The sequence below is a fragment of the Neofelis nebulosa genome, chromosome 7 (assembly GCF_028018385.1).
Source record: "Neofelis nebulosa isolate mNeoNeb1 chromosome 7, mNeoNeb1.pri, whole genome shotgun sequence".
Taxonomy (NCBI): Eukaryota; Metazoa; Chordata; class Mammalia; order Carnivora; family Felidae; genus Neofelis; species Neofelis nebulosa.
This window is the reverse complement of record NC_080788.1, coordinates 44938373-44965709: the sequence shown is the minus strand read 5'-3', so window position 1 is coordinate 44965709 and position 27337 is coordinate 44938373. Positions and strand designations below refer to the sequence as shown.

The following is a 27337-nucleotide window of genomic DNA, read 5'->3' as shown; positions in this document are numbered from 1 at the left end:
TTTCCTTCAAGGGATCTCTTAAGAGAGCCAGCCAGCCTGTATATTCATAAAAGTATCCATTATACTTTCTGCCCAGTTTCCCCGTTTAAGAATAACTGTCTTGAAATCTGGGGTTGATTACTCCACGTACATAAGACAGTTTTACAGAAAGATCTCGAAATGTTTTACAATTGAATGATGACCTCTATTTTTTTAACATACTTTCTTTTAAGGAAAAACATTTTTTTGTCATTGAGCCATGCTTTGTACTATTTTCACGCATTCTCTAGGTACAAATATATGACTTTTTCTTTTGTTTTGAGATATATTTTGATTTGCTGTTTGATTTCTTATTTGGCCCACTGCTTGTGCAGTAGTGTGGTGTTTAATATTTATATATTAAATACTGAATATTTACACAGTAGATTCTCCGGCTTTGTTTTATTATTGATCTTTAGTTTTGTACCATTGTGGTTGGAAAATATACTTGGTATGATTTCAGTCTTCTTAAATTTATAATGTTTGTTATGTCTCTTTTTATGTGACTTATCCAGGGGATTCTTGAAAAAACTTAAAGAAAATGTGTATTCTATTTTTCATGGATGGAATGTTTTACATTTATCTCTTAGAACCATGTATCCTAAAGTATGCTTTTAGTAAAAAATGCTCTGGTTGAAAAAAGAAATAATAACTTTAACTGGAGGTACTCTTAAAGCCTATTGGAGGGTAGGAGGGAAGACGGACAGGTTAAATAGACAATGAGTATTTAGGAGTGCACTTGTCATGATGAACACGAGGTTTTGTATGGAAATGTTGAATCACTATATTGTACACCTGAAACTAACCTAGCACTGGATGTTAACTACACTGGAATTAAAAAAAAGTGATAAAAAAAATTTTAAACTCAAATATATGACTTTGGTATGTGATTCAAAACACCCAGTTAACATAAAAGCTAATTCATTCCAACTGCCAATAAGCTTACTAGTGTCAAGCACGTGATGATTAGCTCTGGCTTATATTTCTTACTGGGGAAAGTGCCTATAAGAGCTATATTTATTTAGGTCCTCAGATGACATTTACCCTCAATCAATTCATCAACCTGTAATGCCTTAAATGTAAAAAATCTGAAGGTGTTCTGACCACACCTGCTTCTCTTCCATGCCACTCCCACCCCCAGCTGACTCCAATGGATTACAGAGGGGGAAGTAACTGTTGTGGAACCCAAAAAGCCACCGGAGAAGGTGGGGTGGTGTAGGGGAGGGACAGAGGGGATGTCTTTTGGCAGATCTGGGTCCAGGTCTCAGAAGGCACTTTCACAAGCCCATGCCACTCTACAACTCATATTATGAGGGCTCACCATCTCGAGACATCCCTACGGCAAGGCATTTCTGCAATCGACAGTGTTGGCAGCGGTTTCTACTGGTTCGATCAATCAAACAGTTCTTCTGACGAGGACAGGAGTAGGTGGCATTGCTTTGCTGACTTCTCCTGAAAAAGCCCTGTGATTCAGTTATAAAATATAAAACAGGTTAGTGTCAGTTTGAGCCGTATGATACTAAAGGCAGTATACTAAGCGCTGAGCAGCATTAATGTTTAATGGAGAATTAAAGTTGTAGCAGAATGATCCAGGAGACCATTAATGAAATTAAAGTCACTTCTTTTGCTTGGGTAAAACTGATCCCCAGAGCTTAATCCTCCGTCCCTTACACATGCGAAACTTTCTTTAACTCCAACAGATGGTTGCCTATTTGAAAGGCATAGGATTAGACCCTGTTCTCAGCTTCTGACAAACAAACCATGTGCTTGATGGATCGGTACAAAGTCACTTATCTTTAACCTTTATCTCCAAAATATTTTTAGTGGAATAAACACAAAACACTTCTCTGGGATGTCCAGAGATAAGGAAAATGCTGCCTCAGTGTAACTCATGGTGGCTGTAATTCTGCTACCGCGGGTAATCTCTACTAGCCCACTTAACTCCACCACACCAGGCATCTTGCATTTCCTAAGACAGAAGCTACTGCCTCAAGAACTTAAATGACATTTGGATGGATGACCTTGGTAGATCAATCAGAATGGGAATACTCCTCAACCTCTGACAGTTTGGAAATACCACGTGTTCAGGGTTATGGCCTTAATTTAGCAAATCCAATCTGATGTTCATCAAGTTCCACTTATTTGTTAAGCACCATTTTCGGAAATGAGAGGGTATTCAAAGATGCCAAAGGAAGTACTGATCTCAAGGATTTCATTCATTCATTCATTCATTCATTCATTCATTTTTGCTAATTTTTGGAGCTGGATCCTCACTATGTCATTAATTTTCAGTGTTTATCATTTTCCTAAAGCTGCACATTTTCCTTTTTGTTATGTTTTATTATTTTTTTTAATTTTTAATTTTTTTTAACGTTTATTTATTTTTGAGACAGAGAGAGACAGAGCATGAATGGGGGAGGGGCAGAGAGAGAGGGAGACACAGAATCCGAAGCAGGGTCCAGGCTCTGAGCCATCAGCCCAGAGCCCGACGAGGGGCTCGAACTCACGGACCGTGAGATCATTACCTGAGCTGAAGTCAGACGCTTAACCAACTGAGCCACCCAGGCACCCCTTTGTTATGTTTTAGAAGCAACCCACAAGTTTTGCTATGTAGCATTTTTATTACCATTCACTTGAAAACATGCTCTAATTTTCCAATAGATTTCTTCTTTAATATAATATTTAGAAGCATATTTCTTGATTTCTAAACATATGGGGCCGTTGGTTGTCTTTTTCTTGTTGACTTATCTCTTAGTGGTTTCACAAGCTAGGGAGGTAGTGAAGAAAAGGAAGGTAACCAGAGTCATTTCTATGATGTAGAGCCATGAAGGGTACAAAAGAGCATTATTATCCTCAAATCCTTAATGTTAAAGATACATGACCTCAATAAAGGGGACACAAGTGGAGAGGGGAGAGGTAAAATCCGGAAAAACTGACAAAGTAGTGGACAAACTGACAAATATACTATCCCATCAAAAGATTTTTCTTGAGGTCAATGTGGCAGTTGTATCAAAATCCTTAAAAACATGTCTATTTATTAAATTAGTAATTATCTTTTAGCGAATATATTTAAAAAAATTTTTTTTAACGTTTTATTTATTTTTGAGACAGGGAGAGACAGAGCATGAACAGAGGAGGATCAGAGAGATGGAGACACAGAATCTGAAACAGGCTCCAGGCTCTGAGCTGTCAGCACAGAGCCCAACGTGGGGCTTGAACTCACGGACCGCGAGATCATGACCTGAGCCGAAGTCGGCCGCTTAACCGAATGAGCCACCCAGGCGCCCCAGTAATTATCTTTTAGCGAATATATTTTAAAGGAATATTAAGAATGGTACAAAGACTTATCTACAAGGATGTTTATCATACACAGTATCTGTTATATCAAAATAATTTAGAAAGATGCTAAATATCTTACATTAGTGAATTGGAAAATAACTGGATATCCATACATTCAAAAACCATTAAAAATGGAATTTCAGAAACACAAATACTGACTCGAAAAGATGATAAAAATAAACATCTTTCTGTTTATCTGCACTTTCTGAATTTTGTACAATATGTAGGTGGAAATGTATATGAACTACTTGGGAAGTGCAATCTAGTACATGTGCTTTCTTTTGTGACAGGTGGGTGACTATGGATTAAGTCAACAGGTATGATGGATATGACCTTAGTTCCCCCTTCTTCGTTTTGGAAGTCAACCTGGGATGGGAGGGGAAAGGGCACTCACCTGTCACCTGCCCTTGGCTCTCTGCCAAACCACTCACTAACCTAAACATGGGCAAGGCTGGGGATCCTGGGTCTCAGACTGTCTGTCTGATATGCTTTAAATCTCCCTTATTTTGAGTCTGGCCTCTTCTGTGAAGCAATCTCTCTTTTCTCAAAAAAAGCTGTGGGCTTTTTCATTTGTTTTGTGTGTGTGTGTGTGTGTGTGTGTGTGTGTTCTTCTGTGAGAAAGAAGTGAGAAGTAAAGCTTTCTTTGGGACTTAATGGAGAGAATTCAGGAAAATATAAATGGTAGCAGAGGCAGATAAGCCTTAGAAAGAGATACCAAGAGGTCACCTGGCTAGGTATTCAATTTGTCTGAGATGCATAATCTCTGTCAAAGCTGAAAGGTGTCTATTTCTTTCTTGAGACTACTACCGCTCAGACCAACCCACGTTTGCTGTCACCACAGGTGCCTAGGATCAGGAATCACTTGCTTTTCCTGTAGTCGAAGCTGGATTTTGTTGCTTCACAGTTAACCTGCTCCATTTTGTTCCACGATCATCGAATATGGAGAAATGTCTGAGTGATCTCCTTTTTATGTGAATGGAAGCAGTACTTGTGGATGGCCACCCTACCTCCCAATGCCGTGCCTGTAAACCAAATCACAGCATCTGTCACCTTTCTCTTCCACCTGAAGTATTTCTTCTCAGAATTCTCTCAGGTTTCTCCACTTTCTTCAAAAAAATGAAATTCAGAACTAGATACAGCTCTCGAATAATGTTCGGGTCATTAACAAAAAAGGATGCCACTTTTTAGTTTGCACTTACTAAATCCAAATTAGTATCAACCATCACTAGTAAGTTCCAGAATGCTTGCATAGAAGCCATCAATTTGCTCTGCTACCAGAGAACACTGAGAGAGGATGGTGATGGTGATGATGATGATGATGATGATGATGACTGAAAAACTTTAATGAGTACTTGTATTAACCATATGTTTTTATTCCATACTTTTTATGCTTTGACATCTTGGGGCCTTGTGACCCAAGGAGAGATTACATTTCCCAGGGCTAGCTAATTCTTAGACATCTCAACCAACTTGCCTGGGAACACACTCTTCATAGGCAAACCAACCAATCCAGAGCCCGTATACCCAAACACCTCCTCTATAATGCTCTCACACTCTGGGCCACTAGTGCCCTGACCAAATTACCCCAGGACCAGGTACCAGACAACTAGGGCAGCCAGAGCTGGCTAAAATTATGAAAACTAGCCAATCTTAAACCTGCTTATCCGGCCCTGCCCATTCCTTTCTAGGGGAAATCACAACAAGGCTCTTGCCCACATTTTCCCCTTGCTCCCTCTACCCCTGACTGATCCTGGTCCTTCCCATTGTGGTCCCCCCTGCATGCCATACTGCACCTCTTTTTCCTAGGGACCTGTGAGTATAAAATCTTCATCCTTCATGACATTTTTGCATCTGTGTGTCTTACCTACCTGATTAAAACAAATCGAAGGCATTGTTGAAACAGTGATTATGTGCTAGGCACCCTGTGCTTTACGTGGATGACATCATTTAATTATAACAAGGGCAGTATGAGGAAGGCATCATCATTTCCTTGGTTTTAGGTACAATGACTTGCTCAGAGCTCCACCTTTAGCATGGGGTAAAGGCAGGGGATGAATGCATGTGGCTTAATTCCAGAACTCACACTTTCATTCTTTTTTATTTTTCTGCTTCCCTTGCATGTCAAAAGGATTCCCACTTGCTTGTTCTCATAGAGGGCAACCATTAAATTAGGCAAAGAAACAGATATGAATAAAGCAGCAAGACTGATCTACTCTGAAATTGCTGTTTTCCTTCAGGTTAGCCCCTTTAGCAGACGAAAGGGCACTGCCCAGGCATTTTACAGATTTCTCTTCCACAGTCACCTCCTGATGTGGGTTAGAGTCAGATGAGAAAACCAGTCCCATGATCTCACAATTTCCCCTCATTTCTGACCAGAGGATCACGTCTCCTTTTATTCACCTTATTTAGGTCTACATTACTTCGGCTTACTTGGAAAACAAAACAACAAATAACAGCAAACTTACTTCAAGGACACTGAATCATTAAAGACATGTACCATTAAAGATGTCTGAGTAATTATGCCATAAATTGCAAGGAAAATCCTTGAAGCATTCCACATGTGCTTTGAGCAATGGCACCGAGGCTGGAACTAATGTCTGGCTTCCAAGCTATCAGCTTGGAAAACAACTATACTTCTTTAGATGTGTCAGCTTTGAAGGGATTGGGAAAAGCAGGCGAGCAAACAGACATACTGTGCTCTTCTCACCATTTATTCTTCATTGGGTCAATTGAGCAAGTGTCTGCTGAAAGTTCTAGGAGTGGGTAAGAGCCAGAGAAGAGATGTTCCTTTTGGACTAAGACAACAGAGTCATGCCCACGAGGAGAGCTATCACATACCAGATGGGATGGGTCAAGTAGGGTTATAAGGTGAGAGCCATGAAGAGAGACAGAGGGCAAGCCTGTATGACTCAGATAAACACTGAACTCTGCATTTCAGAGAGATTAGGACTTGGTCTTGCTTCCTTCCTTCCTTCTTTCTTTCTTCTTCTCCCCTCCCTTTTCTTTTCTTTTCTTTCTTTCTTTCATTCACTCATTCATTCATTCTCTCTCTCTCACTCTCCCTTCATTTCAGCATTCCTTGGGGTTTCTCAGAGGAGGAGGACTGGAAGAGCAAGAAGGACGAGGAAGAAAGGTAGAGGTAGAAATACGTTCATAAATGTAAAAGGATTTTACTGACTGGGGAGTAATCCTGTAGAGGGTCCGAGTGAGAAATGAGTGAGCTGTGACACAAGTTCTAGGAGTTGAGGGAGTTTGAGGCCACACAGAGAGTGTAAATAGCACAAGCCAGTGCATGGAGCTTTGGGTGGAACTGAAGAGGTATGTATAAAGAAGAGAGAAAGTGCTGAAGCTATGCGTTAGCTAGAAAAGATATTAAGTTCATAATTTTGGAGTTTTATTGCCAAAAGATGAGCTCATGAATTACTTCTTTGGGTTTTTTTTAAAAGAAGACATTTTTTATGGATGTCAAAATACATGGAGATGTGCCATTGTGAACATGGTGGACTTGACCAGAGAGAACTTCAGGGTAGCAGAACTTGGTGTGACTGTGGCACACGATCACCACCTAGTGGCAGCATACCAACGTGCAGTTACTGCAAATAGTAAATGAGAGTAATACAAACAGGTCTTCAGAACTGGAAGGAAGCTGTGAGATTATCAGGTTCAGTAGTTCTCAAACAGATGGTGCATCTGAATCACCCATGAAGCGTTTAAAAAGTACACCTGAAATTTATTGAACCAGAACCTTTGGGGATATAGTCCTGAACACATATATAGTTTGAACAATATGAAAGTGCCATTTTTGCAGGTAAAAAACCCCAAAAGATACCACTTTTATATGATAAGTATTTTAACAAAGGCTCCTGAAGACTCCACTGCCTTTCCCTTGTTAAGATCTACTCTAGTTTTCTTATTTTGTAAATAACATAAATGAAGCTCAGAATGGTTAGTGACTGGTTTAAGGTTGTCCCATGCCTGATTAAGTATTACTACTAAGACTCAAACACCACTGTCCTAATTTTAAGCGTGCTAACAAAAGTGATGCCACACAGTCTTGATTTCCTCATACACACCAACTGTTTGTATCAATTTCAACAGCCTCAAAGACAACTCTCCAGTGTCTCCTTCCTTATTTTACCTAGTCTTTCAAAGTGCCTTTCATTGAGTTTTATGTCCCATTTCTGCTTCGATCCTCTGGGAAATTCTCTTGCCTAACTTTTGACTTTACGCTATGAAATTGTTCACCAGTCCTACTAGTTTGGAGTTCCCCAGGACTGGGACTGAGGCCATGACGTATGGGAGAAGCCTCACAGCAGGTTGCAAGAGCAGCGTGTTAAAATTTCAGGAATTTTGTGAACCAATTGTTAAACATAGCCATTATTAAAAATTAGCTCATTATTTTATTATTATTTTGCTATTATCCATGCTCTTGAGGTTATTTACATCAATTATATCCAGATGGTGCGGCTACTACAAATGGTGTGCTACTGTGAGTGAATCTTCCCTGCTCTGTCTTCAATGGGATGTCAGGTTGGGAGGCCTCAAATTGACCATGTGCTGGGAGTATTTATACCATGGAAACTGGCAAAAGCTACAAATCAGGGCTTGATTTATTGTTCTGCCTATTGTCTAGATTTAAAAAGTGATCAAGAAGGGGCGCCTGGGTGGCTCAGTTGGTTAAGGGTCCGACTTCGCCCCAGGTCATGATCTCACGATTCGTGGGTTCGAGCCCTGCATCGGGCTCTGTGCTGACAGCTCAGGGCCTTAAGCCTGCTTTGGATTCTGTGTCACCCTCTCTCTCTGCCCCTCCCCTGCTCACGTTCTGTCTCTCTCTGTCTCTCAAAAATAAATAAATGTAAAAAAAATTTTTTTAAAAAAGTGATCAAGAAAACAATAATGTGGGTTAAAGTTAAAAGTATGTAATGTCTCTGGGGCACCTGGGTGGCTCAGTCGGTTAAGCATCTGACTTCGGCTCAGGTCATGATCCACTGGTCTATGAGTTTGAGCCCCACGTCAGGCTCTGTGCTGACAGCTCAGAGCCTGGAGCCTGCTTCAGATTCTGTGTCTCCCTCTCTCTCTGCCCCTTCCCCACTCACACTCTGTTTCCTTCTCTCTCTCTCTCAAAAATAAACATTTTTTTTTAAAAATTAAAAAATTTAAAAAAGTACGCAATGTCTATACCCACCACATTGTGAATAGCACAACAAATGTGAGGAAATATTCTAGTATTTAAAAACTATCATCTGATTCTGGAAAGAGGTTGCTCATGTCATCACTGATGAATGAGTGAAGTTCCAAAACACGTTTTCCTTATTTCATTTTCCTCTTATTCATTAATGTAAATGAAAGTATCAACATTCGTGTTGGCACTACAGTCTGTCATCAACTGCAACTGTACCTACGGATGGAGGAATTCAGCAAAGATCACTGGGGGCATTTAGTGACAACCATTTGTCTATATGTTTATAATAAAGAATATTGTAGATTTTACTACTTGTAAATTGTGTCATATATCCATGAAACATACACTGAAGTTTGGTACGTACAGATAGACACTGTTTTCCAATGAGTCAGCTGTTAAAAACTGACCAGCAAGTGACTGGACTGAACCCAGTCCTTCCCCAGATTCCCATCACACTATCTGAATGAATCTTCCCTACTTAGGATGGGCCTTTCGCCAAAGCTGTGGCTTGGCCTTCTATAGCCCTATCACCCCCAACCCTGTAACACACACACATACTCTCTAGAAACTTCAGCTGAATGGTTTTGTCTTCATTCCAGAACAGAACATATCCCAACCCACCGCCTGTTTCCTAGCTTTGTCTCCTTCAGTGTTTGCTTGCTCAGCCAAGGGACCAACTTCATCCCAGTTACTCAAGGCAGAACGATAAGCTTCATTGCATCTCTGCCTCCTCCCCTCCCCCACCCAAGCAGTCACCGTGTTAGGCTGTTTCTTGCCACTTTCATATTTCTCGAATCCATCTACTTCTCTCCATCTTTACTGCAATTTTCTCAATGCTCCGTATCTGTAATCTCCTGAATTGGTTATTATACAGCCTCCCAAATGGACTTCCTGCTTCCATTCACACTCTCTCCAATCCATTTTCATACAGTCACTGGAGATCTTTTCTAAAACATAAACCTGATCAGGCCACTTCTCGGCTTATTAGCCCTTGAATAGCTCTCTACTACTGACCAGGCCACAACCACCTATCCAGGCAACTCTCTCCTACATTCACTCCTCTTCTCAAAGTCATACTCTGGCTAAGCCTAAACTGCTGTGTTCGCAGTTCCTCATAGGACAGCCACCCCCACAACCCCCCAATTTCACCCCCATTTCCCAGAAGCTCTCCCCTTCTCTTTTTTTTAATTATTATTATTTTTTAACGTTTTACTTATTTTTGAGACAGAGAGAGACAGAGCACGAGCAGGGGAGGGGCAGAGAGAGAGGAGACACAGAATCCAAAGCAGGCTCCAGGCTCTGAGCTGTCAGCACAGAGCCCGACGCAGGGCTCGAACTCACAAACCGCGAGATCACGACCCGAGCCGAAGTTGGAAGCTCAACCGACCGAGCAACCCAGGCGCCCCTCTCCCCTTCTCTTAAGAATTCACTGAGATAATCACTTTCTCTGACTGTGCCCCTTCTAAGACTGGTTGAGGGGCCCCTCCCATGTATACGCTCAGAGCCAGGTCTCCCTCACTGACTGCTTTGTTTCTTTCCAGTAATTAACCCAGTACTTCAAGAAGTCAACAAATACTTGTTGAATGAATGACCAGAGGGAAAAAAAGATGGGACTGATTAAAACCTGTGGTGACAATCATATGCTGAACACCTATTCGATACCAGGCACTATGTAGGACACTTTGCAAACATTATGGATCTGTAATTCACATCAACCTTGCAAAGTGGGTATTGCTGTATCTGTTTTACAATGAGAAAATCAGAGTGCACAGAGGCTAAGCCATGTGTCCAAAGTCGCACAGCAGGTAAGGGGAAGGGCTGAATCCTGGGTGCGTGTTATTCTAAACGCCGTAGACTTCTTAATACAGTACCAAAAAAGCATTGAGGCAAGCACGTCGGGCAGATCAAACAAAAGCAGATAAACAACAAAACCAAACAAATAAACGCAAAAGGCCCACTTTTCAGTTCTGTACTCAAAGCTCCATATAATGGTTTAGACACAGGAGAGGGAGGTGACATTTCGCAGGGTACTGAATACCAGGTTTACATATGGGTCGGAAAACATTTTCATTTGCTGGATCTACTTAATAAACGTGGCATTGCCTATGGGGGTTATTAATAGTTTTGCCCAAAGGTGAGGGTTGGCTGGACGGAGGACGATGGGTGTGGGTGGAAAGGTGCTCAGAGGATCTTGCTCTGAGGGGGCTCCCCTCCTGTTTGGGGCTCCTTCTCAGTAAGGCATAGGCTGAAATGCTGATCCGATGTTTGGTCTTTTGACAATTTTCACTTAATGAATTGATTCCTACAGTTCATTAACATACCCACTTCCACTTCTGTATACACATATGTCTTAATTAGCTGTTCATTGGCTGTTTAATTACAAGAAAACAGCTGACAGCTGCCTTGCTGAATTCTAATGGCAGACGCTTTGGAACGGCTACACATTTGCTTTTGACAACCAAGATTTATTCATAACTCTATGATTTATTGTGAATGCTCCTATGCCTGCCTAAATTATTGTATTTTCCGATACAACTAAAAAATTGAAATGGGGGGGGGAGCTCTTGAAGAGAGTGTGTGTGTCCCTGTCACAGCAGAGAATCCCTTATTTAAAAGATGAACTGTTACAATTTTATTTCTCTTGGGAAGTTTCTGTTGAGAATATTCAGAAATATGGGAGCGAGGAAGAAGAAACATCTTTGGATAAACATGGGGAGAGAGTTAAGTATTTAAAGGAAAGAAAGAAAGAAAGAAAGAAAGAAAGAAAGAAAGAAAGAAAGAAAGAAAGAAAGAAAGAAAGAAAGAAAGAAAGAAAGAAAGAAAGAAAGAAAGAAAGAAAGAAAGAAAGAAAGAAAGAAAGAAAGAAAGAAAGAAAGAAAAGAAAGAAAATAATTGCCAACGTAATCTTACTGAGGGGGGAGGAGAGGGCATGAATAGATTAAAATCAGAGACAGGAAGAGGCAGAGGGAAATGATAGAATTAAGTTGCAGGGGGTGGGGTGGGGGCAGGAATAATATTCCCCAAGGAAGCAAATGAAGAAGAGAATTTGTTCTTCAGAAAAGAATAGGCAACCTCATTCGCAAAAGTTAGCTGGTACAGCTCCACACGCATACATCTGGTAGCAATAAATCATGGAATCACAGATCTCCTGAACAACTTTCTCCTTCAATAAAGACTGGCCTCCCTGTAGAATTGTATGTGCAAATGATCTCTGATTAAAGCTGACCTCACGTGTCATGTTTGGTAAGCGTAGACGTCTGCTTTGGCATACTGTGATCTGCGACACTCAGACCCAATCCAAATGAACACATTGAACAGCAGGGATTCCCCAGGCAAGCATGAGGGGCCCTGCCCAGAGTCGGACACTATGTTAGAGCCCCTACTGAGGGCAAGGCCATAAGCCCAGCACGGCCTGTGAGCCGAGGAAGGGCAGTAGTTACTGAGACATGATTAAGACCAAAACAAAGAAACAAAAAATACAACAATAAAAAAAAAAAAATCCAAATCATCTGGATGCACATTGGAATTTAACACACCCTACTACCAGTGTATTTCATCACAGGACTGGAAGAGTGAGCTACATACATTTTTTTTTCTTATCACCTGTATATAACAGAACCGAAACCCTGATGTCACAGGATGCAGAAAGAGCCACGTCTAATTTTTGTTTTAAATGGCTAGCTCTAATGTTGGGTCCAGGTGTTCTAAAACACTAAAATAAGGGTTAGGGATGCCTGAGTGGCTCAGTCGGCTGGGCATTTGATGCTTGATTTCAGGTCAGGTCACGATCTCATGGTTCCTGGGTTTGAGCCCCGCATCGGGCTCTGTGCTGACAGCGTGGGGCCTGCTTGGGATTCTCTCTCTCTCACTCTCTCTCTGCCCCTCCCCTGCACACATGCACACACATTCTCTCTCTCTCAAAATAAATAAACTTAAGAAAAAATAAAAGTGTTGGGCAGGAATATATCACTGTTGAAAAGTGGATAAAATTGCTCCAAAGCTAGTAACATTTCACAACAGAAATAAAAATATTAAAATCCTCTAAGAAACAGTTGGAGCCTAAATGGAATATTTATGGACATTTCTTTTTAGCCTAAAACATAAAAAGCTCCAGAAATTGCTTTAACTCTTTCAGGAAAAAAAAGAAAAAAAGAAAAGTACCAATTTTGCACTCTGGCTATCTTTGAAAGGCTTTTTATTGTTAACCTCAGATAGCATATTGTTTTTTTTTAATCATTTGTTTTGAGAGAGTGCATATGAGAGAGCATATGTATGTGCAAGGGGGGGGAGGGGCAGAAGAAGAGGGAGAGAGTCTTAAGCAGATTCCATGCTCAGCAGAGCCCAAGGGGGGCTCGATCCCACAACCGTAAGATCATGACCTGAGCCAGAATCAAGAGTCTGAAGCTTAACCAACAAAGCCACCCAGGCGCCCCTCAGATAGCATACTCTTAATGCAAAGATACTCCTCTAAATTCTCTGGGTGGAAAAGCAAACTTTGCATAAGACATCATCTTACATGTATTAATTGACCAATAAGTATGTGACAAACAAACGCTAGTCTGTTGTTACCCTATCAAGAGCAAAAGGTCTTAAATGTAATCAGAAATCAATTTGCCAACTCCAACACTTGACTGTACATTATTATTTAAAAAGTTAAAGGTGAAACTGTATATCCAAAAAATCTAAAGAATATAGATTTTTTAAAAAACCTGTGTTTTTTATCATGAGATAAATTTTTCTTCATCATCATCTGAGCAGCCACTGTATCTAATAATGAAGCTGGGAAGGGAAGTGGAATGACAAATAGGGTCATTTCTCAAAGGAAACCAACCAGTGTCATTTTTCTATAAACACTTCAGCAGTTTTATTCACTTTGAAGACTGAACCTCAACCCTAATATCTGCAGCCTCTTGTTTTATTTCTGGCCTTTTCTTCTGCCTGCCCATTCCATGGCCTGGCCCCTCCTCCCAGGCAGGCCTGCCTCAGTTTACCCCACACCCGCCTCCTAACTTATCCAGTGCTAAGACTCAATTCTGTTCCAAGACCTCAAAAATATCTTTAGTGACAGACCCACACCCCTGCAGACCTATTATCTATGTTTTTCTGAGATGCAACATTCAAGGCATGACCAAGGCTGGTATACTGTTACCTCATTATTTCAAGAGAACAAGTAAAGTACCTTCGTAATAAAAACCTTGGCATAATGGACTCTTTATAAATTTGGGAATGGCGTACCTATTTGTCCTTATTTTCCAGTGTCCACAGAAAGCTACCCTTTGCCCCACTTAAACCGGATTATATGTTGTCCGCAAAATACAACCAAGACTTTCCCGTCTGTGGGTTCTTGCTGCCTAGTGGGTATGTGCTGTTTGTGCCACATCATAGACTGTGACATTACTCCAGGATTTTGTTCTTTTTATGTGCATATATTTTTCAAAACCTTTTAAGTTTATTTATTTATTTTGAGAGAGAGAGAGAGAGAGAGAGAGAGAACATGGGAAGGCAGAAAGAATCCCAAGCAGGCTTAGTGCTGTCAGTGCTGAGACCAACATGGTCCTTGATCACATAAACAGTGAGATCATAACCTGAGGCTAAATTAAGAGTCAGACACTTAACCAACTGAGCCACCCAGGCGCCCCTTATTTTATTTTTAAATGTTCATTTCTTTTTGAGAGAAAGGAGAGAGATTGGCAGACAGAATCCAAAGAAGGCTCCGCACCGTCAGCACAGAGCCCGATGCAGGGCTTGAATCCATGAATTGCAAGATCATGACCTGAGCCGAGATCAAGAATCGGACACTGCTAGGAGCCCCATTTTTATGTATGTTTTAAATGAACTTCACTGAGGCGTAAATTAAATACAAAAACGCACCACTAAGTGAAGAGTCCACTTTGAAGAATTCTGACAATGGGCACACCTGTGTAACTACCGCCACCTTAGAACATTGCCACAAACCACAAAAGTGTCCTTCCCTTAGCAGTCATTCCTCACCTTGGCTCTAGGTAACCATATCTGCTTTCTGCCATTATAGATTTAAGATTGGTACTTCTTCTAGAATGATTTCTGAGCGCAATTCTACGGTATGTATTCTTCTGTTTCTGGCTTCTCTCCTTTACCAGAATGTTGTTTTGTGCATACAGGGTACATTCTCTCTTATCGCCAAACAGCATTCCATTCTATGGATCTTCTTTATCCATCCACCACCCACGTTTGCTCCTTTTTCACTTGACGGGCATTTGGGTTCTTTCCAAAGCTTTGTGGACATTGTGAATAAAGGGGCTGCAAATACTCACAGAAAAGTCTTTCTATGACAGGTGCTTGTGTTTCTTTCCGGGAAACACCAAGGATCGGGTGTGAGGTCATATGTTAGGTTGATGCTTATGAGATGCCACCTTTCTTCAGAGGGGCTGTGCCACTTCACAGCCCCGCCCCCAGACAACAGGAGACTGGAAAATTCACCAGTTTCTCTGTATCTTCATCACGTTTATCATTGGCAGAGTTTTTGTTCTTCTTCGTCTTGCTGCTGTTTTGTTCTATTTTAATTTTAGTCTCTTAGGTGAATATGTCATGGTATTTCCCTGTGGTTTTATTTACATTTCCCTAACGATTAGAGATCTTGAGACTGTATCCATGTGTTTATTGGCTCCTTGTCCGGGTTTTGTGAAGAGATGGTTCTTGGTATTGTTCCTTTTTATTATTATTTTTGTCCTTTTATTTATTTTCAGATTTGGCTTTTTTTCCTTCTATTTCTTCCAGTACATGGCTTGCCTTTTCGTTTTACTAATGATAGCTTTTGAAGGGCACAAATTTTTCAATTTTGATGAAGTCAAATTTATTATTTTTTAAAATAAGGTAAGGACTTAAGTGTGTGGTCTGAGGAAATATTTGTATGTCTACTGTTACAAAGACATGATTCCTTCTAGAAATAATACAGCATTATGTCGTTTTCTTAGGATATTCTTTTTTTTCTTCCTCTTCTTTTAAAAAATGTTTATTTATTTTGAGACAGAGAGAGAGTGAGTGGGGCAGGGGGTGGGGTGAGAGATGCAGAGAGAGGGAGAGAGACAGAATCCCAAGCCCCAACATGGGGCTTGATCTCATGAACCATGAGATCATGACCTGAGCCAAAATCCAGTCAGATGCTTAACCAACTGAGCTACCCAGGTGCTCCTCTGACCCTTTTTTTTTTTTTTAATGTTTTATTTTACTTTTGAGAGAGACAGTGAGAGGGTGAGCACATGTGTATGTGGGCACATGTGAGTAGGGGAGGGGTAAAGAGGGGGACAGAGGACCTGAAGCGGGCTCTGCACCGACAGCACAGATGCAGGGCTTGAACTCACAAACAGTAAGATCATGACCTGAGCTGAAGTCAGATGCTTAACCCACTGAGCCATCCAGGTGCCCCAGTTAGTACATTCTTTAAGTTAATTTTTGCTTTCAGGGAAAGGTATAAACGTGAAGTTAATTTTTTCCTTTTTCATATTAATGTCTAGTTGTTTCAGCAACATTGTTTGAAATGACCCATCTTTCTTTCATTGAATTAAATTGGCGTCTTTGTCAAAATTCAACTGACCTTAAATGGGTGGATCTCTTCCTGAACTTCCTCCCCCCTTTAAAATTTTTTTTCTGGTTTACTAAATCTAGGATTTAGTTCTTGCATTGCTATTTAGCTTTTCCTATGCAGACCTCACCTCTACAACTAGATCATAAACTGCTTGAGGGAAGGATCAGGTCTTCTATGTCTTTGGACCCCTTACAGCTCTTATATGGTGCCTGGCCCCAAGGTGGGGGTGGTTCTCATTATTTTGTTTTTATTAGCAAGGTCTGCATAACAAATAGCAAATGGTCACAAAATTAAGACTTGACCCCTGCATGTCCTAGAAATGATAGCTGACTACAGTAGCATGACTCAAGCATGTGGAATTTGGCTAGGAATGATTATAACAACAGCCAACACTTACTGAGTGATTGTTATACGCCTGGCATTTTTCTCAGCGCTTTACCTAAATGCATGTGATAACCCCAGGAAATAACTACAACTACTATCTTGATATTACAGATGGGAAAGAGGCACAGAGAGGTTGGGTCGGTGCTCAAGTCAGTAAACAGAAGAATTAGATTCAAACCCAGGCAGTCTTGTTCCAGAGTCAGATCATAAGTGTGACGCAATACTGTCTCTCCACAGGTAGCAAAGGGGACATGGAGAGGGTGAGCTGGGAACACCCAAAAAGCAGAGAAACAGCTATGAAACTTCTATCAGTTTTGCTGTTGATGTGCAATGCTTACCTGAGTAAATATGTGGTAAAATGAATGATCATTTCAGCAATTAAATAGGTTCTCTGGTTTCTAATGGTTTCAGGTGGTTGACTTTAAAATGCAATTTAAAATACATTCACAAAGTGATTAGCTCCAAAAATGACTGAGTCCCTTTCCTTCCTTTCATTAGATATCTATTTATATATATAATTAGAAATTATCCTTATGGCTAATGATCCTATCACAGAGATAAACTATTTACAATTTATGATGTTGTAACCACCCTCACCTGGTTAGAGCATGATAAATCATTAACATCAATGGCAAAAGCAGAAGTCTCTTGACTTCACCACAACTAGAGATAAAAATATTAATTATAGCAGAGAGAAATTATAATTGCAGAGCAAATACCATACGCATCAAATATCAACACATACCACTGCACTGGTCCCAGGCTGGGCATAGGCCCAATCTGTTAATAAAACTAAGTTTTAATTGTTTGTCTTTGTGATTTCCAGTGTATAAAGTCAACAGGACAGGAGAATAGAACCACAGATAACCAAGAAACAAACAAACAAAAAAACCAAAAAACCCCTCACTTTGGCATTGAGGCGGTATGAGATCCAGAAGGGAATCTAGAAAAGTGATAACTATGAAATAATAGCTGCCTTTTGCTTTCTTTTTTTTTAGTTTATTTATTTTGAGAGAGAGAGTAAGACAGAGAGAGAGCGCACATGTGTGCAAGTAGGGGAGGTCCAGAGAGAGAGGGAGAAAGAGAGAGAATCCCAAGCTCACTGTGGAGCCTGATGTGGAGCTTGAATTCACGAACCGAGAAATCACGATCTGAGCTGAGGTTGGACACTTAGCCGACTGAGCCACCTAGGCACCCTGTGCCTTTTGTTTTCTTATCGCTGTTATTTTTGTCATAGATAAACATTGGGAGTAAAAAGAAAACACACATTGTTTATGCCTATGTAAACCCAGTGGTTCTCAGAGAATTCTGATTTTACTGAACAGCCTGTTGTTAATTAATCTTCCGAATTGTTGGGTATTCATACGAGGTGGCCCCCACCTCTACCCTGGTCCTGCCTCAGATGCCACTCTTAGGTATTCACTCTGGTTGGCACAGAAAACGACACGTGGCATTACTAAGAGACTCAGAGAGAGTAGTCAGCTTCTCAGGCAGAATGAAGGGACACGTGGGTAATGCCCAGGACCCTGTCCACTTCAGGAAATACCCAGGCGCTGTGCAACGCACAATATCATGTTTGCTTGGAATTTCTGGTAGGGGGCATCACCGTCTATATTCCCTTCACCGAGAAAGGCTGGGTCATCTTCCAGCAGGACGAGGTATGAGCACAGAGTAGGTGGGGGTGAAGTGTGATGGCTGCCCAGCCACGTCAGCCGAATTAACTTTGAAAATCAATGGGATGTCAGTCGTTGCAGCCAGACCACCCTCCCTTACATCCTGGGATGGCATAGGTCACGCAGTTGATTTCATTGTGTCTACTTTTATTTACTTAATTGATTAATTTTGAGGGAGGGCAAATTGAAGAAGTAAAAGGACATAATTTTTTTTTCTTAGTAATCTAGACCCTGAGGCCTTGAGGACTGATGTAACGATGAACAATTCAAAATCCCCTTTAAGTAGCAAACCCCTTATTCCTAAAAGGCAGATGATTAAAAAAAAAAAAAAAAAGCATGCTTGGCAGTGTGCTGAAAGCTCAAGAAGCACCAAGATGGGATCAATAGAGTGGATCTGTATGCGTACAAAGCAACACATGTTACCATGATTAAGAGTAAAACAAAGACTTAAGGAAATTACGAGGCAAATTTCCCTGAAATCTCCCAGTAGTTATTTGTTATCAGAAGGTGATTTTGTATTTTATGACATTATATTTTCTAATTTCACTGAAGGAAAGCTAACCAAATTTGTGGATTTTATTTTATTTTATTTTTTTGCCTTAGCCTCAAAACGCCTTAGGGCTAATCAGGCCTGGTTCAGTGGCAATCAACTGTCTCAGAGGCCTCCTGCATGTTTAAATAGCTTTTTGCCTGTTTATTTTGCACTGTTTTATCCTGTAAGCTGTCTCAAGGCCCTTCCAATATAAGCCGGAGGATTTAAATCTTAATAAATTGAAATTTGAATAACAGAGGCAATCTGGGTTTGGAGGTCTTGAATGATGAGGATAAACATCTCTATTCCCATTCCCACATTATGCCTGTGCTGAACGTATTGCCCTCGATCAGCATCAGCGATAATTAAGTAGTAACAACAGCAAGAAGAATGAAAATATTTCGATTTAAATAGCACTTTTCAGTTTGCAAGGACTTTTATTTACAGGTTTTCACGCTATCCTTGGAATAGTTCTAAAAGGTAGGAAGAACAGGTGTTATGCCCACTTTACAGATGAAGAAACTGAGTCACTAAAAGATTAAAACAAGCCCAAGCAAGAGGGACAGTGGTGGCATTAGGACCAGAACCGAGTTCTATCCAGTGGCTTTGCTGTAATTTGGCTAGATATATCAACATATGTGTGCCAACAGTAAGATTCTGATTACATTCTGATTAAACCATTGGAAATATTTTCTTATAAAGTTTATAACAGGGACACTACAGAAATCCAGAGTCATTTCTTTAAAAAACAAAAAAACAAAAAAAAACCCCAAAAGGGATTGTTCATCAGTTCAATCAATTCCAGGATTGGAAGTGACAAGCAATGCTCAAATACTTTCCTCTAGCTTCCTGTTAGTTTGATGGAAGGCATAAAAATATATACGACTTCCTTAATTATAATTTAACACCAAAATATTTATTCCGTCCTGTCATTTCTCATCACTCAAAATGCCAGGGAGTTGAATTTTTAGACATAGCAGAAGTAACATCGCAAAGATACATTCCAGCATTAATAGAAACAACAACAACAATTAAAAAGGCTTACCTTGCAGCCTTCACATGTAATGACACCATAATGGATTCCTGATGATTTGTCTCCACAGATCTTGCAAGGAATAATTTCAATTTGAGCTGCAACAGAAGCACGCAACCAGTTAATTACATTTTCTTTTAAACACCTTATAAAAGCGTTCCCTGATCAGCATTTGTATAGTGAAAACTAATAACCTGCTAAACATTATACTGCATTAACTATTCATTGCTGAACTGTGAGGGTCCCCCTAGAGCCCTGGACTAAATTATGGCTGCTCGTTATATAATAGCTTTCGGGTTATTAAAATGGGTCATTTGAGAAGGTGTTTAAGAACCCACAAGAAGACTGGAATCAGCATTTCAAAGCCTTCAAGAACTGGAGAGCTCGCAGTTTAGGCCTCAGAGCAAAGCAGATACTAAAATGTTTCCTCCGATCTCATTTTCCATCATTATTTTTAAAAGGTCATAAATCTGTCTTGGCTGAGCACTGCAGCTCCACTGGTAGGGAAAAAATATACTCCAAAAAGTCAAGACTACTTAGGAAAATGATTCAACTCGAAATATTAATAAGTTACATATGATGGCAAGATAAGAATGCCTTAATCATCTTTTTCAATTAATGTAGCTGCCATGTGTTAAAAATCAGTCCATTTGTGTATGATCAAAACCTTTTAACCATTAAGTTAATATCCTAGCTGAATTTAATAATGGTAAATCCTGACCAATCGTATAGGTAGCTTCTGAGTTCTTCAAGTTGGAAATTGACTGCCTGGTACAGCGTGTGTGTGTTTCTATCCAACTGATTACTTGAAGATGCCTCATACTGGAACACCACCCAAAGACTAATATACATGACACCAAAGTTGTCAAAGATGACAAAGCACATTTCTGAGCAAACACAATAGATCTTTAGCACAGTTGGTTGGAAAGAACAAAATTAAGGATTTAAAAAAATAACCTAAGGAAGAGAGTAATTAGGCAAAACAAAGTTCTTGGCTCACCCATTAAATATAATTTGTATGTGAAATAAAGATCAACACTGAGCTGGAGATACAGGATGGCAACGTTCACCAGTTTACCTGGAATGTTCCATTTTGCTAAGTTTTATTTCTCATGGGCTTCACTATGGATATCATAGTATCATAGATTACTAACTCACACACACAAACACAACTGCAAGAGCATAAGTGGACTTCATTTTCATATAGCCCCGAACTGGCTCCACGCCTTACACAAAGCAATGACTTAACCTAAGGGCTATGTTGCATGATGTAAGTAACACACTTATACATATAGCCCGCTATTAGTTCTAACGTAATCCCATATCCTGGAATAATTTCCACAACCTCTTACTGCGGATTTGATGCAATGTTTGCATTTAATACTCAGAAACAGCATACATTAAATTACTGGATTTAACCTCATTATAAACCATGTGTACCTGCTAACTTCCTTTCAAGGGGACTAGTACAGGACTGCAGTGACTTTTAGGGAGTGCAAGCTATTCTAGAAGGAGAGGTCTTTTCATGTCGATCACTTTTAGTGTTGACATTCTGGGCTTCATTGTCCAGAATTAAAGATTGTTTGACATCTTACATCCAGTACATTTTCTGTAATGGGGAGGTTTTCTTTTTTTTTTTTATTTTTTAAATTATTTTTTTTTCAACGTTTTTTATTTTTATTTTTGGGACAGAGAGAGACAGAGCATGAACGGGGGAGGGGCAGAGAGAGAGGGAGACACAGAATCGGAAACAGGCTCCAGGCTCCGAGCCATCAGCCCAGAGCCTGACGCGGGGCTCGAACTCACGGACCGTGAGATCGTGACCTGGCTGAAGTCGGACGCTTAACCGACTGCGCCACCCAGGCGCCCCTGTAATGGGGAGGTTTTCTAATATGTACATAATGGTGTTTTCGTATATTGTCTATTCTGAGTTACACAGCTTAATGGGTTATAAGGTTGCATTTAACAAAAATGATCATTTCTAAATCTTCCACCACATCTTGATGTCTTGTTTGATTTCTTCACGGAAATTCTTTATGAAATGTGAACTCTAATAATGCTTCACATTTATGGCTCCGCCAGTATTTTTAATATAGTCAAGGCCAAGTTTTGTGTCACATAGTGTCTGTAGATCTAGATAAAGTTATGTCCAACCTTTTTGAGACACAAAAGCCAAGTGGTAGTAGAGACATTCTGGAAGGTGATGTCAGCTGAGAGCGATGGCCTGGATTTTCCCATATGAATTAAGTAGTCTATAATGAGAACCAGCCTCCGTCCCCCCTCCCCCAACCCCTAAGGAACAGAATAATTAGGCAACACGAAGTATCTGGACCATCTATTAAACAAAATTTATATGTGAAATAAAAAGACGGACACTGAGCTTTTCCTACGTCTTACCTCAAGCCGTAATCACAGAAATTAGACACAGATGAACCTCATTAGGCCCTATAGTTTAAGTCTGTATCAAAACTACCTGAGGCAATTAAAGCAATGTTCGTGCTGAATTTGGACCTTTCAAGAGTTACCTTCCTTCCAGCTTAACAATAGTGAGATCAAGCACACCTACTTAGTTCTTTAAAAGATATGAAGGCCCTCCAATATTGGGAATGCTGAGTAAAGCTGTATCTAGTTCGAATGGAGAATAGCGTATTGCTGTTCATTTTGCCTGGGGTCACAGTGGATTATCCATGAGAAGTGAAATGATGATGCAAACATCACCTTGATAGGTAAGACCCAAACACCTGCCAGTGGCTCCTGTCATCCTGCAAGTGATATATGCAAGGCACAGAGGGGTCTGCTCATGATGGCGGGAGCCCTGGGATCTGGGCCCGGAACTTCCACCCTCAGAATGACTCATGGCTTGGCTCGGGCTGGAGAATGGGACAGGAGGGTGGTTGTAGCACAAACCCAGAGTTTGGTACCAACTACTGCATAGCTCTGCTGGTCTGAGTCAGGCTCCCAAATTCTTGGGGTTCAGCCTTGCTTCAGCTCCCAGGTCTTCAGATCTGGAGGACACTCAAGCCTGAGACATATTTCACAAGATTTATGGAGGCCAAGATGCTTAGTCTGAATGGACTCACTGTATATTGACCTGTATTTTCAAGCAGGGGTCATTTACCCAGACCTCTGACTCCCGCTGTGTTTGTGCTTAGTTCTAGGGGACAATGTTGTCCAAAGAATCAGAACTGGAAAAGCCTCACTAGGAATCTCATAGTAAGGTGATGGGAGCAGTCTCCAAAGCAAAATTCAGGTGTTCTGATTGGCCAGATTAAACTATTCTACTAGCTTACCCCCCGGGTGGCTCTCTTATCTCAGAAGACAATTTCAGTTGCAAGTGCTCTTTAGGAAATGATTAAAATCCACCTGCTCCAAAAAAGCAAACTGTCTGAATGTGATCTGATCACATGTGTTGATATTTCCAGAAAGCAAACATTTGCAGATTGGAGCGGGGCACTTACTCAACCTTCCATTTAATCCAACAATGCATAAAAGCCACTTCCCTCCACCTTTTAGTCAATTCACAGAATTCAAATGTATCAATGAAGGAAAAAAATGCCTTGCAATATTTTTTCAAAAGGAAAGCAGTTTAGTTCTTTAAATTTGAGTTTTCAGACCAGTAAGAGGGAAAAGGACAAAAATCCCTTTTGCCCTTTGCTTTCTATCCCTCAGGCTTTTTCATTTTCTAACAGGCAGTGTTGTGTCTTTTCAAAATAATCTTCTTTTAAGACAAATTATGAGTCTTGGCCCATATATATACTGCACACATTAACTCAGCCAGCCTTTCAAAGGATGAGTTCTGTCAGACACCACTACTGTCACAAGTATATTGATTAAATTAGTCCACATACATATTCATCGCAGCAAAGACATTCATTGTGTAGCAGAATATCTGAAGCAAGATGTACACATATAATCATGAATTGGCTTAACAATGCACAATCTTGCTATGAAAAATTCTAATTTGCCCACATTTTCTGCTCTATTGCCTAAATAATTTGCTCTCTCACGCACCCTAAGTAATTCAAGCACGCTCTCCACACCTGCAGAGGCAAATTTCTGCAGTTTCAAGGAGCTGACAACAAGTGGCAGCGGGGAGTCAGGAAATCCTGGAATGCAAGTGTGCTAATTAGCCAAGTGGTCCTTGGGCTGGGCTGTCATTTCACATTGTACTTTGAGAAAAGCCTGGCTCTTTACTTTTCATTATAAAAGGGACAAGAACATGGACAATGGCATTCTTAACACTTCACTTATTCCTCAGTACCTTTTTGGGGAGATATCTTAGTCCAGAGAAAAATACCCATTCTCTCAAAGAATTAAAAAATACAATTGTACAAGAGCTGTACCCATTCAATGGGGGAAAAGGTGATGCCATGATAATCTAATGGATTTATAACTAACAATAATAATATGAAACGTGTATTTGGCTTATAATGTGTTAGGCATTATATCCACTTTTCCAATAACCCTATGAGGAAGGTGGTATCATCACCATCACCATCACCATCACCATCACCATCACCATCACCATCACCATCACCATCATCTGCATTTTTCAGAGAAAACTGAAGCTCAGAGAGACTAAATAACTTGCCCAAAGTCAGAGAGCTAGGGAGATGGAAGGCTGGGATTTGGACACATTTTGTCTTTTTTGTTTAACTCAAAAGTTTAGTTGCTTTTTTTTCCCCCCCATTTCCCACCATAGTTCACAGCCAAGCTAACCTTCTCCAATAACAAACATCAGGAACATACTATGACTGGTATGCCACCACTCACCAAGGATGCAAAGGACACAACACAAATGATGTGGTTAAACTTACAAAACTACTGAGAACCGATGTCAAGATATCTTTCTGGAAGTTATACGTAATTACTTTATAACCAAGTACTTTATAATTGTAAGAAATCATCAACCTTCTAGAACATTCTTCTTCATTTTACAGAATTTCGAGTAGAGTTTTTGACCTTAAGATGACTAACACCAACGTTTAACAATTCTTAAGGTTGGGCAAGTTACTTCACCTCTCTGAGCCTTTGTTTCATATTTGAAGATCCAGTGAAATAATGTAGACACGATACAGCACATAAATGATTATTGTATGTATGTATTCTATGTAGATACACATGCACATCATACAGAAATATTTGGCACTCAATAAATAGTAGTTATTATTATTGCTATTGTTGATAAGAAATCCTGCCTTATAGCGAAATTAAAGTCTTTTCTCCAGACTTTAAGCTCTTTCCAACGTGGGGATAGAGAAAAGCTGCTTATCCTCCAAATAATATGACAGGCAGTTCAGACCAGCCACCACAGCAATCCTTTACAGCCTCGGCACTTAACTGCTACGACGTGGCTGTATGTTGCCATCCGTTATGGTGTGTGTCGCAAGGAATTTGTTACTGATAATGGTAAAAAAAAATTAAATTTTTTATTGGTTCATATAAAGGATAAACTAATAGGGGCCTACGGTTACCTCAATAATATCTGCCACTCTAGCTCACATACACAACCAGATACTTTCTTGAACTGGACTGAACAGGGCGGGGTTCCTGCTGGCTTGCCAGGAAAATGGCCCAACCTTGGATGCACCCGAGATAGGAAGTTATATGGATGAATGTTAACGCGAGTTTGTGTGTCTTGCAAAAACCATCGAGAACTACTGCTTAAAAAAAAAAAAACCCCAAGGGGCGCCTGGGTGGCTCAGTCGGTTGAGCGCCGACTTCGGCTCAGATCACGATCTCGTGGTCCATGAGTTCAAGCCCCGCATCGGGCCCCTGTGCTGACAGCTCAGAGCCCGGAGCCTGTTTCAGATTTTGTGTCTCCCTCTCTCTGACCCTCCCCCATTCATGCTCTGTCTCTCTCTGTCTCAAAAATGAATAAAAACGTTAAAAAAAAAATTAAACAAAACAAAACAAAACAACAAAAAAAAAACCCCAAAAACAAAACAACCAAAACTCCCAAACAACTATCTTTTATACCAATCTGTGGACAGCTTTTTTTCTGGAGGGCTGAGAATGTGGAGGACTTTGTACTTGCCATATTACATATTCCCCTAATATTTGAATTTTTTACAACCAGCATGTATTACTTTTGTAAGCAGAAAAACCAATAAAGATTAAAAAAGAAAAACCCTAAGGCATTTGATTTTTATTTTCGGTAAAATGGCTTGAGTCCTTTATGGATTAGACACTTTATTTTATCCCCAGTTTAAAACTGCTGGGGTATTAAAAGCTTCTGTGGCTGCCTGGATGGCAGGCTGGCCTGCATGTCAAGGCCGGCTGGTGGATGCTACACCTGCTTACCTGCTCCTGGCTTCTAGAGTTTCATGGCTCCTCTGGGTCTAGCCACCTCCTAGTTCCAGGGACATTGTGTCCTGCCCAATGGGGTCCCACTGAGGGGACAAAAGTCGGGGCTGAAATTCACCTGGCTGTTGAGCCTGAAGGGTGTCTGTAACAGCCCGGAGTAAGGGAGCTTTGCACGGATTTGTCTGCCCAGATAAGCACTTTTTTCTCAAACCAACCTTGCAGATATGGTGCCGTTCTTCATAATGTGCAAAGGCGCTGTGTGTACTAGTGGTGAACAATTCAGGGAGCAAAATGATTTTCCTCCGCTCTCTCAGGGCTGCCGCTGGAGGCCACAGGCCGCCGCAGGATTTGCAGAGAGCTCTCATTACCTCTCCACGGTGGGAGGGGAAGAGACTGTGGGCTTTGAATAGTTCGGCACATTCTGTTTTCCTGGATGCACGGCTCGGGAGTACAGCATGGGTATGTTCCACAGCCCAGGCATGCTCAGTGGTCCTTCAGGGTGGGGAGGGCCAAGTTCCAGCTGCAGCCTATACAAACTAACGATCAACTTGTTCTGCCATTTTGTCTACTAAATATATAACATACTAGTATGTTTCTCTGTTATGGTCCTTCCTTCTATGGACTTTGGATTCTTTCATAACAGTATTTAATCCTCCCTAAACATCACCAAAGCAATTAGCCACCTAATTAGAAAAGCCCTACCCCCTTTGCAGTGCAGCCTCGTGGTCATTTCTGGCGACAATAATAACATCTGATTTTTGCAGGGTTGTGTAACAAATTTTAAAGTTTTTGTTCTCATTAGCTTGTTTTGATTTTGATGCTTACAACAACTCTGAAGTAGGCTGCTGGGTATTATTATCCCCATTTTACAGATGCAGAGAATGAATCTCAGGAGGCTTAAATGGTTTCTTCTCTAGGTCTAGATTTCCCAGAGATTTAATCGTAGAGGCAGCCACGAGTAAGACTGACCTGGCGTCTCTTTCCTATTCAGGATTATTTGGTGGCTTCAGGTTTATGCTATCATCAATCTGGGGCTCTCGAGGGGAAATGACAGGAGAAAGCGCTGTAGGCTGATTTACCTAAGAAGCAGAGCTTGCAACACTTCCAAGTCTCCCTCTGACCCTTGACTCCCTGGGTGGCTTCAAACAAGTCACCAAGTCACTCACACCCCCACTTCCTCCGTCCACAAAATGGGAATAATTCTTACCTCCCAGGCAGGTGGTGGCCAATGAATGCTCGCAAAGCTCTTTGAAGATGAAAAGACTTATATAAATGGGAAGCTTTAGGAAGCTTGGCATATCATTCT

At 40.7% G+C, this 27337-nt stretch overlaps 1 protein-coding gene across 4 annotated transcripts in view; it reads right to left on the bottom strand.

Moving 5' to 3' along the window:
* Positions 1 to 27337, bottom strand: part of RORA (RAR related orphan receptor A) — a 722505-nt gene that overhangs the window by 26748 nt on the left and 668420 nt on the right. For all 4 annotated transcript variants that reach the window (XM_058740658.1, XM_058740659.1, XM_058740661.1 and 1 more), the window contains 2 exons: positions 19738 to 19823; positions 1340 to 1481 (listed from right to left, as the gene is read on the bottom strand). In XM_058740658.1, coding sequence (XP_058596641.1) covers positions 1340 to 1481; positions 19738 to 19823 — 228 coding nt within the window. The remainder of the gene's footprint in view (positions 1 to 1339; positions 1482 to 19737; positions 19824 to 27337) is intronic.